Below are 16853 nucleotides of genomic sequence, written 5' to 3' on the forward strand. Positions count from 1 at the left end.
TGGCAAACCCCGGGCCACCAAAGTGGAACATGTGCACTTAAATGCTGCGCCACCGGGCTGGCCCCTGTTTGTTTTTTAAGAGATGAAAAGTAGAAGCACAAAAATGAGACTTGCCTAATATCATACAACTAATTATAGAACAGGATAGTGCCCAGGGTTCCTGTTGCAGAGTTCTGTCTGCTGCCCTGTCTGTATTTTATTGTATCTTTTTGTTGGAGTATGTATGTATAGAAAACTTAAAAATGTCAGTTGATTTTCATATTTTATTTGTGCTTTCTAGGAACATCAGTAAATATTCTTTAATAGAAACATATATACCTTAGTACCATTAGACTACTCTTTCTGTTGAGAAAAGATGCTTATACAGACTGTTCCTACAAATCATGTTTAGAATTATATTTCATTGTTCAATCAGCAGTTGTCTGCTCCTCAAGCCAAATTATTCTACTTTAATATACTTATGTAATAGTTTAAATATTAACACAGTTGAACTTGCTTATGCCACATTTGCATAATTTTGTATCTAATATTTTGTATCTAATATTAATAACATCTCTAATTTACTGAGAAATGACATTGTTATAGGCACCTAGTTTACATTATCTTATTTCATCCTCAAAATTGTTATTCTCTTCGTTTTACAGAGAGAAAACTATTCTTATAATTCTCAGTGCATCACTCCTAACATTTCCAGCTTTGCATATTTATATTCTTTAAAGAGTTTTTTCATTGGGATTTATCATTTCTGAAGCTAGTTCTATTCTCAATGTTTGTTTTTATTATGAAAGTTGCACTTAAATCTATTTCCTGAGTATTAAGAGAAAAATTCACCAAGTAGCAACCTGTGGGGTACATCATAGCTGTTTAGATAATTTAGTCATAAGATTAGCTGTCCTTTCAGAAATTGCATTTTAATTTATTAAAAGGCAAAAATTTGATGTTCTTGATGGTGAGTGAGATAATTTTCATTTTATTGTGGCAGATGGTTTTACTGCATCCACTTCCAGTGCCTTTTTTAAGATGAGGGAGTTAAGTAGAGGAAAGTGGAGCTGAAGGCAGCTGTGGGCTGTTCACTTAGTAATCAGATGTTCTAGATGTAAAGTGCTCAATCTTGGGATTAAATAGTCCTGTAGCGCTCCTTATTAATTTAAGTAATTTCAGCCTTGAATTTTGTGCTAGCCTAGAGCTATAAAATCAGGCAAACCTTGTAAATAGTGATTCTCCAACCCTAATTACCCTCCTGATTTTCTCTCTTCTCGTTTATCTCAATTTGTTGAGTCTGTGAAATGAGCACGTTGAGCCAAGTGTCTGAAGTAGTCTCTAGCAGTTTGATGTTCCATGTTGTGTTTACTTCTTCGTGCAGCTCCCTTTACGTCTTTTATTAGCATAGTTAAGCATAATGCTTTTGAAGGTACTTAGTTAATTACTCTCTCTTCCCTGGCATGTGCTTTGCTCTTAAATTCTGACCTGACTCTGACTGGTCATATCCATTGTACAACTAGTAGTTCACTAGTGCAGCTGTTAGTGAATCTGGAGGTATTTCTTTTTTTCTCTCTCACTTTTATCGATGATAGAGTAAAACTGGTGCAAGATATTGCCTGATGCAAATAACCATATGGAAAGCTGCTCAGCATCCTTAGCCATTAGGGAAATGCAGATTGAAACCACAATGAGATACCACTGCATACCCGTTAGAATAGCTGCACTTACAGAGCCTGACAGTAGCGAGTGTTGGAACTGGAACTCTCCTGTTGCTATGGGAATGCAAAATGGTACAGGTATTTTGAAAGAAAACTCGGAAAACAGTTTGGCAGCTTTTCTTCCCTTATTAGACATACACTTTTGTGGTCCAGGGGTTCTGTTCCTACATATCTATCCAAGAAAAATGGGAATATGTGATCACATAAAGACTTGTGCTTGGATGTCATGCGGAGGCATTAACTTTTCATCAGACCATCCGAGTCCAATGTCTCAGTCGGTGCACATGCATCACATGTTGCTTGAATGGCGACCGTGTGTCAGGCGCTGTTTCAAGTACTGGGGATGAAATAGGGAGCTCTGATCTAACTTTTGCTCATTTGTGCCTCACTTTGTAGGAATTCCACTACATGGAAGAAGATCTGTATCGAACAAAGAACACACTGCAAAGCAGAATTAAAGATCGAGAAGAAGAAATTCAGAAACTCAGGAATCAGGTAGGAATCAGCGTTCACAACTTGGGAGAAGATAGCATGGTGAAGCTACATTTTTTCAAGGGTACAGTAAGCCTTTTTCCCGTATTTTCACCTGAGTTCTCTTGTTGCAGTAGTGAGATAATTTATTTTCAGCCTGATTCACAATTTTCATCTAATGCCGTTTGAGTCTGCATTCACTATATTCAGGGACTTGCTTCTTAGAGAAGTATCTTATAGCCAGAGTCACCCAAAGAGATGTGAATTACCGCAAAATTTGTACCGTCTAACTTCAGTGGTGGTTGTGCTGATCGCCAGTTACGTAATTTTGGTTTCTCTTTCCTGAGGAAAATCCAATGATAAACCTTCCTATTAACAATTGATAGGTCTTTCATAAGGTCATCAAGACCCTTTTTAACTCTGGAAATGTAAAACAGAAGATAACAAGTGCCTAGCACCTAGATTTATTAGCCTTTATCATTAACTGACAAAGTCATGCATGCTTGCCCTGTAATTGTACATTGTCCTTTCCTCCCTTATACTCAGATGATTGACTTAGTAAATAATGGACTTATTGATCATTTAAATAATTTGCATAAAGATTGACTAATCATTTTTTAGTTAGCTAATGACTTAGTTTGAACATGAAACGTCAAATAATTTTAATTTTCTAAGTTTTTAGAATTCATAGTAGTCCATAATTTGTAATGTTTTAAAATATTTCATTTTAATTTTTATAAGAGTTGGGAACAGCTAATTGATTTATGTGTTCCCTTCTCCTTCTCTTACCTACATTTGTGCAATGCTTACAAACGGTAACGTGATTTGCTAAAAGAAAGTCAAGAAAAGAAAGGAGCATAAAGCGCAAATTGGTTTAATCTTAGAGAAAGCTCCTATATTTATTATTTATTGAGTACCTCCTATGTGTAAGATACTGTGCTGTTTTTGTTAATCAGGAATCAACTATAGGAAGATGCGTCTTAAAGATTTTTCATCTAAGTAGAACAGAGGAAAAACTTGGTCTCAGAGAAGGAATTTGCCTTGTACAATTTACGATTTTATTTTTCCTTTCTCTCCCAAAGCCCCCCAGTACACAGTTGTGTATTTTTAGTTGTGAGTCCCTCTAGTTGTGGCATGTGGGATGCTGCTTCAGCATGACTTGCCAGGCAGTGCCCTGTCCATGCCCAGGATTCGAACCGGCGAAACCCTGGGCCAGCGAAGCAGAGCGCATGAACTTAACCACTCGGCCATGGGGCCAGCCTCTGCCTTGTACAATTTAAAAAGAGACTATCATCTTAATACATTAAAAAAAACCCCACACAATCAGAATGAGTTAAGATTTATACTGAGTGAACAGTAAAAATGCTGCATCTGCTTATCCTTTTACCTCTGGGCCTCGTAAATACCATGTGCAACAGGCACTGTTATCCTCACTTATCGATGAGGAAACAGGTTCAGAGAGGTGACAGCTGGGAAATTGATGAGCTGAGGTGAAGACCTCACATTGTGGTCTTTGTGCTGTACCACAACTGTTGAGTTACGGAAGGTTTTGAATCCAGACCGAGAAGTGTGAACTGTGTTCCTGGACCAGTGCTTTGAGATATTTTTGACCATGATGCCACAGTAAGAAATAAAGTTTACATCGTGACTCAATACTCACACACACTTACACGTTCAAAACCAAAACGGCAGTTATACAAAATAATGCTCTCTAATACTATGTGCTGTGTGCTCTATGTCCCGTTCTATTCTATTTTTTTTAAATGCCAGTTGTGACCCACTAAATTGACTTGGTGACCCACTAGTACAGTTTGAAAATCGCTTCTGTAGACAGTGAAAGAATCGTTATAGAGTTTTGAAAAATCAGTTAATGCCAGCGTTTCCCTATGGGAATGGAGTACCGTGGTTTCTATGTTGTATGACTTTGGTTTTATGTAATAATTTAATGAATGCTTTGCCTTTCAGCTTACCAATAAAACTTTAAGCAATAGCAGTCAGTCCGAGTTAGAAAATCGACTGCATCAGCTGACAGAGACTCTGATCCAGAAGCAGACCATGCTGGAGAGTCTCAGCACGGAGAAGAACTCGCTGGTCTTCCAGCTGGAGCGCCTGGAGCAGCAGATGCACTCCGCGGCCGGCAGTGGTAGTAATGGGCCTTCCATTAACATGTCTGGAGTTGACAACGGCGAAGGTAACAGAAACGTTTCATTGCCGTAATTTCCAACCTTGCTAATTCAAACATGGCTTTGAAAAGTTAGAGAAAGACCGTTTCATTTGAAAGGAAGCTTCGTCCAACCGAGTCCCCGCTTTTCTCCAGACGTGTGGCCTGGGCCCTGCGCTGTTGGTGTGATCGTTAGCCAGCCGGACAGTGGACTGATTAAGATCCCTTACTAGTGTGGGACCCGGAGAAGGGAGGCCCGAGGACCGAAAATCCTACAGGAGTCTGTAGGACGCTCGACAAGTTGTCGCTGACAAGTGACTGAGTAGAAAGGCGCTTTCAGGGCCTCAGAGCCAGATTTGCTTCCCGCCCATAATTGTGACTAGAAAGCTTAATACGTAGTCACGGGAGTATCTCCAGTCTATGATTTTAACAGAGAAATCTACAGATTCCCACAATACGTAACCAAACAGTGTTAAAGATTTTAGTATAAGCTTCAACAGGCAAGTTTTTACTTTTAGAAACTTGTAAAGCCTACAAAGTAGTCATTCAGGAAATCTCCCAGCTTTTTGGTTTTAATTTTTTTATTCTTAAATTTTTAAAACATAACGTTATTTTATATATATATATATATATTTTTTTCATAATAGCACATGGTTGCTATAAAAAGAAATACCAAAAAAAAGGAAATTAAAATCACCTGATAGTCTCTTGTCCTCAGATAAAACTTTGGAACATCTTCTTTCAGACTTTTTTCCTATATATGTTTGTAGTATCTGTTTTATTGATTTTCAACTTTTTTCATATAAATTTTTATAATATATTTTACACAATAACTTATATATTGCTTCATAGAAATCTGTCACATGAAAATACCATAATTTGTTGAATCAGTTCCTTATGGTTGGCGATTTAGATTGTGGCTAATTTTGTAACTAATGGCAGTTCTGAGGAAAATATCCTCTGTACGTATTTTCTATTAGGATAAATTCTTAACAATGGACTTGCTGAATCCATAGGTATACGCGTTTAAAGGCTTTTTGTTTTTGTTGCCAAAATCAGCAAATAATTATTAAGTGCCTACTTGGTTCCAGTTACTGTTCTAGGCATTGGAGATGCAGTGGTCATCAAAAGAGACCAGAATCTCTGCCCTGTGGATCATGCCTTGTGTTGCCGGGGGTACAGGTGGAGGAGACAGGCGATAAATGAACTATGTGAGATGGCGCTTTGTGCTGCAGAGGATGGTTACGCAGGGAAGGGAGATACACGGTGCCAAGCGTGAGAGCGGATTCTAATTTAAATAGGGCGGTCAAGGAAGACCTCATTGAAAAAGTGGCACTTTGTTAAAGTCCCGAAGGAGGTAGGGTAGTAGACTATGAGGAGAGCCACAGGAAAATGTTCCAGGCAGAGAGAGGAGCAGGCGCAAAGACCCTGAGGCGGGAGTGTTGCTGATATGTTGCAGAGATAGCAAGGGGCCGGGAGCGGCTGGAGTAGACTGAGTGAGGGGGAGAGTAGGGTAAGCGGGATGAGGAGAGCCTGGAGGAGACCGTCTAGGCCTGTATAGGGACTTTTACTCTGAATGAAGTAGGAAGCCACTGAAGGGTCTTTAATAAGATGCTGCTGGCTGCGCTGTCCAGAGCAGACTGCAGAGAGCTAGGAGTGAAGGCAGGGAGACCAGGGAGGAGCCATTGTGTCAGTCCGTGGGAGAGACAGTGGTGGTTCCAACCAGAGTGGGCACCTTGGGGATTTATTTTAAGGGTGAGCTGACAGAATTTGCTGGCAGATTGGATGTGGAGTTTGGGACAAAGAAAGGAGTCAAGGTTTTTGGCCTGAGCAGATGGAAGGGTGGAGCTGTCGTGTACTGAGAGCGGAAAACTGCAGGACGAGTAGGTTGGCAGTGAGGACAGGAAATCAGGATCCTAGTTGGGGCCTGCTGAGTCTGGATGTCTGTTAGACGCCCAGACGGAAATGACGTAGCCGATTGGACGCGTCTCACTTTGGAGGGGTCTGGGCTGGAGCTAATGGATTTGGGAGTCGTCAGTGTTGTAGAGGGGGTGTCCAGCCTCGCTCTTGCTGGCACAGGAGGAGAGTGCCCGTTAGTATGGACTCAGCAACACTTGGTGTTTGCAAACTTTAAGTTTTGCTCATTTCATAGGAGAATAATTTTCTTAGTTTTTAAATTTTTGTTTTTTTGGATATGGAAGTTTAAACATTTTATAGAATGAGTTTATCTATCTTTCCTTTATGCTTTCATCTTCTTTGGGTGTAGTGCTTAGAGAGTTGGCCTTGAGAATTTCTTCCATATGTAATATAATGAATATTCAACTAAAATTTTGTTAGAAAATTGGTTTTGGTGTCTGTACATTAATTCATTTTTTTCTTGTTTAAGCAGGCACGCGTCTGCGAAATGTTCCTGTGCTTTTTAATGACACAGAAACTAATCTGGCAGGAATGTATGGAAAAGTCCGCAAAGCTGCCAGTTCAATTGACCAATTTAGGTAAGCAGTACCAGTAACGATGAGTGATGGACTGTCCACTATTTTTGTAACGTTTTCCAGTGGTTTCAATCATAGTGAGTCCCATTAGGCAGAGCTGATATTTAAAGTGACATTTACCTTATTCCTCTCATGGTATTTCAGTGTCATGAAGTTGCTTTAAAAGGTCTGCAGCTGCCTATATTTTATTGAAGATGATTACCTCTGACCATTTCTCTTCTTTCTATAACAGACTCTGTTAAAAAACTCATGGGGCCGGCCCCGTGGCCGAGTGGTTAAGTTCACGCGCTCTGCTTTAGCGGCCCAGGGTTTTGCCGGTTCGGATCCTGGCCGCGCACCTAGTACCACTCACCTGGCCGGGCAGAAGCGGTGTCCCATGTAGCAGAACCAGAAGGACCTATAACTAGAATATACAACTATGTACAGGGTGGTGGAGGGACGCTTTGGGAAGAAGAAGAAGAAGAAAAAAAGATTGGCAACAGATGTTAGGTGCCAATCTTTTAAAAAAAAAAAAAGAAAAACCTCATTAGGGGCTGGCCTCATGGCCTAACTTAGTGGTTAAGTTCGGTGCACTCCACTTCAGCGGCCCAGGTTCGGTTCCTGAGTGTAGACCTACACCACTCGTTGGCAGCCACTCTGTGGTGGCATCCCACATACAACCTAGAGGAAGATTGGCACAGATGTTAGCTCAGGGACAATCTTCCTCAGCCAGAAAAAAGAAAAATTAAATTTCATTGAGCAAGCCTCTGTCTCATGTAAATAGATCTATTTGAATATTTTATCTCATTATCATGTGATTAGAATATAAGATGCTACTGTAATAAATGAACAGTACTCATTTTAATGTTTTAAATGTTTAAATTACATACTACCCAAATAGTATGTAATTTATATGTATGTTATGTATATTATAAATAGCCTTGTATATTAGCAGACATCTACTTTATAAAGAAAATGTTTTAATAATTTATATATAGCCTTGATAAAGTTCATGTCTAAATAACCTACTAAACTCTTCTGCCTTTCAGTGTTGATAATTAAACAAAGTTATAATGGATTGTTGTATAATAGAACAATCTTTTTTTAAGTTTTTGTGCTAGGATAAAGCAATGGTGTTAAAAATAAGGAGGGCAATTTACTAAGATTCCTGAAGCCACAGGCTTAGAAGCCACAGTCATTCTCTCCAAATTATTAGGCACATCCATCTCAACTATTCATTTATTCAGCATACATAATACTTTTTAGAGAACCTATGTGCAAGGCATTGTGCTAGTGGCAATGACAGAAGCAGAAAGGCATAGAAGAAAGGTGTATTTGCTTGTATGTGTATCCATCTTGATGCGGGAAAAGGTTGCAAGTAGGTGGGAGTAATAAGGTCTGGATGTCTTGATGTTTCCTATGCTGACTTTAAATGTTTACTTGAGTTTCTATAGTTCTGTGCCTTTTAGAAGCATGTATCCATGCAAAAATTTCCAGATTAGCTATTTGCAGATTAATTCCAACCAGAGTCTTCTTTTCCCATTTGTGTGTTCACACCAGCCTTATCTTTTGTAACTTCTTTGGTTCCTAAAAGAAAAATGATTTAGACAGGGACCCAGTTTGTCTTCTACAGTTGTAGCTCCAGAATCAAGAGAAGTAGCTTGTGCTAAAGTTTAACAGCCAAACCCCAAATAATGACAAAAGTATTTGTTTACTACTGTCACATTTCTGTGTAGTTATTTCAGGTAATCATTTAACGATCTTCTATAGAATAATCTTTCTTTTATGGCGGCCATGTAAATAGTTTAAATGAGTGAAATTTTAAAAAGCATCAGAAACTGTTGCCACAGGAAGATCTGTTTTGAGTGTAACTCTCTTCTCCTCTCCACCCCCACCACTATTTGCACAGCATCCGTCTGGGAATTTTTCTCCGAAGATACCCCATAGCACGCGTTTTTGTAATTATATATATGGTAAGTAAATTTGTTTGAAAAAACAATGCTGCACTTGATTTTTAACTCGTTTTTTTTTCGCTGCTCATCTTTTTGCCTAAAAGTTTAGCAATCAGCTTTGAAAGAAAAGAACTCATTGTTAGTAATTATGACTTTTTTCCCTTAGAGTATGCACATAAAATGACAATTCATTCTGTCTAAGAAATTGCTGAAAGGTTTTCCTACGATAACGGTAACTGTAGGCAGTTTAATAGTTACCTCCATTCTGAGGCCCCCTAATGATAGTGATAGAAGACAATTGATTTCGTTTTTATCTCGATGTAAAGTTGCTTCAATTTTTTCCATGTGTTTTGCTTTATTTTCCAAAGGGATCTCAAAGTTGATTTATTTTCTTTCGGATTTCTTAGCTCTCATAAAATGACGACCATAGTTTGGCATGTCATTTCGTGTGTCTTGTGAGCCTAAAAAGCTCACGGTCCATGATGAGTGAGGATGTGTACAAGTAGTTGAGTTGAATTAAAACAGGCAGTTTTCTTGAAAAGAAATAAAAGCATACCTGGAAATTTCTCTGTGATCCACTAGAGGGAAGAGTTAGTCCTTTAAATAAAAAGTTTTTAAGAAGAGAGGGATGGGGAGAACAAAAGAAAGAAAACTGAATGGCCTGGGAAAGGGTCCAGTGCACCCACATCGGGTTGCTTTCCTGCGCTGCAGACTGTGAGGAGCACATGCGCCGTCGGTCGGCGTGAGATGGGGCGCGGTGCACTGCAGAGGCGCAAGGCCCTGAGTGACGGCCCTCACTCTGGTTCAGCGCTCTCATGAGGGCATTAGTGGAACTTTATCACTGCAGGCCCTGTGCTGGACCCTAGATCAGCCTCTGAAACCTGGCACATTATTCCTGGCAAGAACATCTCCCTGTCACCTCTTCTCCAAATCATGGCTCAACCCTCTTTCTAAACACCAGCCAGAACTCGGCTCTAGAAAGCCTTTCCGACCAGCTTCATGTTTATCTAGCAATTTTAATCATGCCATTTACTCTGCAGTGTCGTTACCGGACTGATTATTTATGTGTCCATGCCATGTGCGTAATGTGAATGTGTTGAGGACTTCACGCCTCTCCGCTGAGAATTCTGTAGGGGCAGCTCCGTATTCCCCTCCCTTGTGCTCAGCTCCTTTGACTGTTCGTACATCTGGTTCATCCTTATTTGTCCAGTCAATGTTCAGAGCCCCTACAGGGTTGCAGCCCCAGCGCTAGCCTCAGGTGTACAGAGATGAATAAGACGTGGTGCTGGCCCTCAGGGCACTTACAGTGGGCCTTGCTGGAGATGGATTTATTGCTAATGCATACATTGCTTTTCTTTCCTTAGGCTTTGCTTCACCTCTGGGTCATGATCGTTCTGTTGACCTATTCGCCAGAAATGCACCATGACCAACCAGATGGCCAGTGAACTGACCCAGTGTTTCATGATTGGTTGTCTTTGTCCAGACTTGGGATCTGTAAGAGGGCCGCCTGCCTAAAATTCCTGAGGAGAGTGCACAAGATTATTTTATCACTATAAGCTTTTAACCTTTTAAGTTATTATGCAAGTGCTCTGCTACATAAATCTTCCTGTGATTTCCGTCAGATGGTGAGAGTTTCTGAAACAGACGGTAATTTAGCAACGTCAGCTCTGCTTTTCCTGAGGTCAGTGGTTCAGTGTGTGCACACAGTGATGCTGGGGTTGCTCACCTCTGTACAGACCGTCCTGTATTTTAGGTGACACTCATTATGGGTTACAATCAGGGAAACTAATTGTATTTAGTGATATAAATAAAATGTTTTCTTTTTGATAATTCCGTCTGCTTTTATATTCTCATATAGTTAAGTTTGTAAATATAGGTGTACTTTTTACATGTTAAAGGCCTGATTGGTATAAATCTTTTTATAAATACATAAATAAAATTTACTATGCATTTTTCTTTTTTTAAAATAATAGTTTTTCGGGGCTGGCCCCGTGGCCGAGTGGTTAAGTTTGCGCACTCCGCTGCAGGCGGCCCAGTGTTTCGTTAGTTCGAATCCTGGGCGCGGACATGGCACTGCTCATCAGACCACGCTGAGGCGGCGTCCCACATGCCACAACTAGAAGAACCCACAACAAAGAATACACAACTATGTACCAGGGGGCTTTGGGGAGAAAAAGGAAAAAATAAAATCTTTAAAAAAAAAAATAATAGTTTTTCATCCCTCTTAAACAAGACCTTTCCAGATGTGTTTTAGTGAGTAGAGCCAGAATGTTTTTTTTTTAAGATTTTATTTTTCCTTTTTCTCCCAAAGCCCCCCTGGTACATAGTTGTGTGTTTTTAGTTGTGGGTCCTTCTAGTTGTGGCATGTAGGATGCTGCATCAGCATGGCTTGATGAGCAGTGCCACGTTCGCAGCCAGGTTTTGAACCAGCGAAACCCTAGGCCACCAAAGCAGAGCACGTGAACCCAACCACTCAGCCAGGGAGCTGGCCCCTAGAGCCAGAATTCAGTCAGGAGCTGACGTCACTTTAATTGCTTCTCAGTGGTCTGCTCCGGCTCCCAGTGTGTGCTCTTCTCTTCCTCTCTCTCCCCACCCTCACTGTGCTATCTTCCTTCTGTCCTTTTTTTTTTGGTGAGGAAGATTGGCCTTGAGCTAACATCTGTTGCGAATCTTCCTCTTTTTGCTTGAGGAAGATTGTTGCTGAGCTAACATCTATGCCAGTCTTGTATGTAGGATGCTGCCACAGCGTGGCTTGATGAGCAGTCTGTAGGTCCATGCCTGAGATCTGAACCTGCGAACCCTGGGCCACTGAAGCAGAGTGCGCAAACTTAACCACTATGCCACCGGGCTAGCCCCTCCTTCAATTCTTATTCACTCATTCATTGTCTTCCTCCACCTTTTTTCCTTTTCTCCATGCTATACCTTGGGTTAGCTCAGGACATCTATAGACCCTGCTTGTAGCATTTAGGAATTGAATCTGGTGTAGCACCATTTGCATTTTTAACTTTTTTTTCTGTGAGGAAGATTGTCCCTGAGCTAACATCTGTACCAGTCTTCCTCTACTCTGTATGTGGGATGCCTCCATAGCATGGCTGACAAGTGGAGTAGGTCTGCATCCAGGATCTGAACCCACGAACCCGGGAGCGGAGCGTGCAGAACTTCAACCGCTAGGCCATGGGGCCGATCCCCAATTTGCATTTTTAAAGCACTCCAGTGCAGAGACGTTTTAGAGTTATTCTTTGAAAAGAGATGTTTTCTTTGTCTTATGTCCAGTATAATGTCTCTTTCAGCTTTCCTTTTCCTCCACACTTCTGAATCCTTTCTCTGTCCCCTGGGTACTCGGTTCTCTCTCGACTGTCATTGATACATGGATCTTGGGCTGTGCAAGTGTGCAGTCCTTGCCATCAGGAATGTCTTTGAAGCAGTCTGCTGGTGCCTAACTGAAAACCCAACTGGAGTTTCTGTTCTTAATGATGTTTCTACTGTGACTGTCATTGACCTATAAATTCTTTGAAAGTTTTGGTACAGTAGATGTATATGTTTCTTACTTTTCACCAGAAAATGAAGTTTTAAAGGTCCTCCTAGATATGTTTGTGCTTTTTTTCACCTGAGCATGAATGAAAAAGGCAGGCAGTTCCACACCATCTAAAAGTGGGTGTGGGATATTGGAGGGTGGGTAGAGACACGTCGTTAAATCTGTAGGATTTATGGCACAGCTCTCATTCGGGTATGATGGCTCTCAGAGTCCGAGCTGTGAAGTCAGTTCTGATCTCAAACAGAATAGTTTTGTCTTCTTAATATCTTTTGAAGGTTTTTTTTTTTCCTTTCTTCTAATTTGGAAACATTTCTGGAAAATGATTGAAACCAGGTTACATACTTAAAATGGAAAACAGCACATGCTTCATCCTCACGTCTTGCCAGACTTCCCGTCTCTGCGTGTCCTCCTGGCTTTTGTTGGGATGGCCCTAAATCTTTTGTTCAGTCTTTACACATTCTTGGCGTTGGAAATAGTTTGACAAAGTGTTTCCGAGATTATTTTTCTGCAGTTAGTGAAATCTTTTGAGTTTCAGTTTCAGTATTCTTGACCACTGACAAACTGGGGATTTTTGAAAAGAGTTACCATTCACTTATCCTCAAATAACACAAAAGCTTCTTGATCTAATTAAAAGAATCGCTTGAGAGCCGAGTTTTTTTCCTTCTCAATCCGATGTATCCGTGTAAAGACAGACGTAAATATACACACATTATCAGAGGTCTTGTACTGCTTTGTATTTATAGCTGTCAATTGGAAAGTAAGATTATTATAAGAAAATTTCCATTTCTCTAGACTTTGTGCTTGCCAAAAACTGCCATTTCTATTGCTACAGAACAAAAACTTGAAAAGCATAGGTTTTGTTAAGATGTAGTGGAACTGGGCTTACCCTGTTAGTTCTGTAGACGAGGGATCGGAACGTCTGGGTGTGGGCAGTCCAGCCTTTGCTTAAGGAGCTTACGTCTGACTCACTCTGGAGGGGAAAAAACCCAACTACAGTCACGCGTCGCTTAATGACAGGCCCGTGTTCTGAGAAATGAGTGGTTAGGTTATTTCGTCACTGCAAACATCATGGAGTGCACGCACAGAAACCTAGATGGCACAGCCCACTACACACCAAGGCTCTATGGTACTTGGGACCACTGTTGTATGTGCGGTCTGTCGTTGAAAATGTCGTCATGCGGCACGTGACTACTCAGATAGGCCTCATTGGACCCCGGCTCCCTATTGCAAGAGGCCCGCTGTATTGGAAAAGGCCAGTATGGGCATCGTAGTCTGGGTGGAAGCAGAAGGAAAGAACTGGTAAAGCCGAAGAGGATGGTCAGGGACTGACGGCCTGAAGCTCTTCAGGCTGTGATCACTCAGAAGAAAGAAAGGACTGAGAGAAATGTCTTAGTGGTTGTTCTGAACGCATTGAGGCTAGTGTTCCTATTAACTCTTTCCTGAGTGAGAAGAATGTGGATTAAAGGATTCTGAACTTCCACCTTCCTATGAGTGGTCTGCTTTCCAGACACGGATGCAAACAAACACTTTCCAACAAGTGAAACTTTCTCTTCTGTACGAACACTTCTCAAGTGTGTTGCATACAGAAGCCACATTTATAGATGTCCCCAAGAAAAATAGTGGTGGTAAAATAATTTGACTTTTAGCCGTAAGAAGACTACAAAGTAATCCACATCGTGAGTGCCATGGGTGCTGGCCCTTCTGGGAACTGGGCCTGGAGTGGGAACAAGGAGGGCCCTGCTGTTGTGGCGCTCACATTTCAGTGGGGAAGGCAGACAGCAAATGCGTCGCATGCCACTTAGTGTTAAACGCTGTGGCTAAAAAGGAGGTGAAGGTAGAGATGGGGAGGGGAGGGAAGTCCTCTGCAGGGGTGACAGCCGTGCGGAGCCTGTATCACGTGGTGGGCAGTGCAGACGCGAGGGGCAGTGGGTTACGTAAGTGTGCACCTCCCAAAGGGAACGTGCTTGGTGTGTTCAAGCAACAGATCAGCAAGGGGGCCAGCGTGGCTGGGACAGAAGGAGGGAAAGGGCGAGGGGAGCCTGGAGGCCAAGGGAAGGGCTTTGCAGAATCCCTTTGTGTTTCTCCTTGGTAGCCCCCTCTGCCCCTGAACCACTGCCTTCTTTAAACAGAGAAAACCTTTACACTTCTGTGTCTAAGAAATCTACAGACTACAGTTGCTTCACGTGCAGATGCTCAAGAGCATCTGTTTCATTTTGTTGCGGTAAGGCCTGGGGTGAGGACAGGCTGAACCCGAGGAGGAGATTTTCCTAGGTAGTTACAAAGACACCAAGTCAATGGATCTGCACATTCTCCCCTAACTTCTCCATCTCCACGTTCGCAGTTAACTCTTCCTTTTTGTTCAAGTCAAGGGCGAACAGAAAAATGGAATGAAATCCAAGAATGGAGCCCTTCGTGACTGAAGGCAAACACCTCCAGGCCTTTGACCAACCCACCCGGCCTGGCCCACCGCCTGCACTGCCACCATCAGGCTGTCAGATCTCATCAGTGCAGGTGTCTCTGGATGCTCCTGATCCCCAGAGGGCAGACAGGGCTGTTTTCACCCACTGTTGTAGTGGATGGACCACTGCCTGGCACGCGATTGGCCTTCCATTGAGCTTCGCTGAGCTTTGCAGACAATCAGGCAGAGCCCTGAGCTCGCGCACGGTTCCCCTAGAGCTCCTGGGGCTTCGCTCAGTGCTTCTCCCATCCACGCAGCGCCTCTGGTTCCCAAAACCAGAGCGAAGGAGGGAGACGGGCCAGGCACGCTGGGAGTGGTGAGGACTTAGACTGGCAGCTCGCCGGGGTTTCCCCAAAGAGGGAAAAGCCATAAGACTTTAAAATACAAAGCAAAAGGTGACCCGAGGATATCGCTGGTCCTGGATGTACTCGGTGAAGACCTTTAGTCGTCAGGAAGAGCTCGGTTATGTTTAACGGCCTCGCCCGAGACAGGCGGGGCTGCCTCACCCTGGGGAAGTCTTCTGAAAGTGGTAAGATACTTAGATGCAATTTTTGTTTGTTTGTTTGTTTTTTATTAAGGTTATAAAAGTTAACATCCTTGTGAAATTACAGTTGTACATTATTATTAGTCATGTTGTAGGTACACCACTTCACCCCTCGTGCCCTCCCCCCACCCCGCTTTCCCCTGGCAACCACCAATCAGTTCTCTTTGTCCATACGTTAACTACCACCTATGAGTGGAGTCATGCCGAGTTCGTTTTTCTCTGTCTGGCTTATTTCACTCAACATAATACTCTCAAGGTCTATCCATGTTGTTGTGAATGGGACAACCTTGTCCTTTTTTATGGCTGAGTAGTATTCCATTGTATAAATATACCACAACTTCTTTATCCAATCATCAGTTGCTGGGCACTTAGGTTGGTTCCATGACTTGGCTATTGTGCATAATGCTGCAATGAAGATAGGGGTGCATAGAGCTTCTGAAATTGCTGATTTCAGGTTCTTAGGATATATACCCAGTAGTGGGATGGCTGGGTCATAAGGTATTTCTATTCTTAACTTTTTGAGGAATCTCCATACTGTTTTCCATAGTGGCTGCACCAGTTTGCATTCCCACCAACAGTGTATGAGGGTTCCCTTTTCTCCACAGCCTCTCCAACATTTGTCACTCTTGGTTTTGGATATTTTTGCCATTCTAACAGGTGTAAGGTGATATCTTAGTGTAGTTTTGATTTGCATTTCCCTGATGATTAGTGATGATGAGCACCTTTTCATGTGTCTATTGGCCATCCGTGTGTTAGATGCAATTTTTGAAAGTTCTGCAAAGCAGCGCCTGGATATAGCTACGTTCTTTCCTAACATCAGATGTTCAGCTTCCTCTCTATCCCCTGGGCCTCTCCTCTCTAGCCACGCAGCCTCTTGCCCTGCAGTGCTAGTTACGCTGAGTTTAAATAAAGTAGTAAGGCTTGGGCGTGTCAACTTAACTACAAGCGATTTGCTTTAACTCACAAACATGATTTAAGTCAATGGAATCCAAGAATTAATTTAAATCTTACATGTAATCGCAGCTAGAACACGCATTCTAACAGGGGCTGATATCACCCCCCGTTAGAGGGGGGGTGAAAATTGGTTCTTATGAGGGCAAAAATATCTTACTGTTTTTGTGTATAAAACCCAGATGCACACACCATACACAACAGTGTATCTGTGGCATTAAGATTTGATGGAGGTTGGTAAGGATGAAAGAAGTTTGAGAAACACTGGGCTAGGAGGATAAGGCAGTGACCCAGTTCCTGCCCTCGGGGAGCCTCCATTCTAACAAAGGAAACTGGGTTCTGAAGTCATGCGTGCTCTGGCCCTCACCATGAGCTTCCAGCCGCTCCCCCATCTTATTCTACACCCCAATCTCTCGTTGTACTAGCCTATTACTTTCCAATTATTGATGCCCATTCCCACGAGAGGTTGTCAGCCTTGGCCGTATGACCTGACTTGCTTTGACTGGTGAAATGTCAGTGGAAGGGACACGTTCCATTCCTCAGCAGAAGCTTTAAGCGTCGTCTTGTGGTTTTGCCCCTTAACTTGTTCCTCCGCCATGAGCCCAGCATG

General features: G+C 42.2%; 1 protein-coding gene across 5 annotated transcripts in view; it reads left to right on the forward strand.

The window, feature by feature from the left end:
• Positions 1-16853, forward strand: part of GOLGA5 (golgin A5) — a 51263-nt gene that overhangs the window by 22656 nt on the left and 11754 nt on the right. For 3 of the 5 annotated variants that reach the window (XM_001497455.6, XM_023628299.2, XM_070249781.1), the window contains 5 exons: positions 2097-2195; positions 4137-4362; positions 6722-6827; positions 8713-8776; positions 10120-10585. In XM_001497455.6, the coding sequence (XP_001497505.2) occupies positions 2097-2195; positions 4137-4362; positions 6722-6827; positions 8713-8776; positions 10120-10200 (576 nt within the window). In that variant the 3' untranslated portion in view covers positions 10201-10585. Of the gene's footprint in view, positions 1-2096; positions 2196-4136; positions 4363-6721; positions 6828-8712; positions 8777-10119; positions 10586-16853 lie in introns of those variants that run through there. The other 2 variants (XM_070249780.1, XM_070249782.1) reach the window with 1 other exon arrangement.

This window comes from Equus caballus, chromosome 24 (assembly GCF_041296265.1).
Source record: "Equus caballus isolate H_3958 breed thoroughbred chromosome 24, TB-T2T, whole genome shotgun sequence".
Taxonomy (NCBI): domain Eukaryota; kingdom Metazoa; phylum Chordata; class Mammalia; order Perissodactyla; family Equidae; genus Equus; species Equus caballus.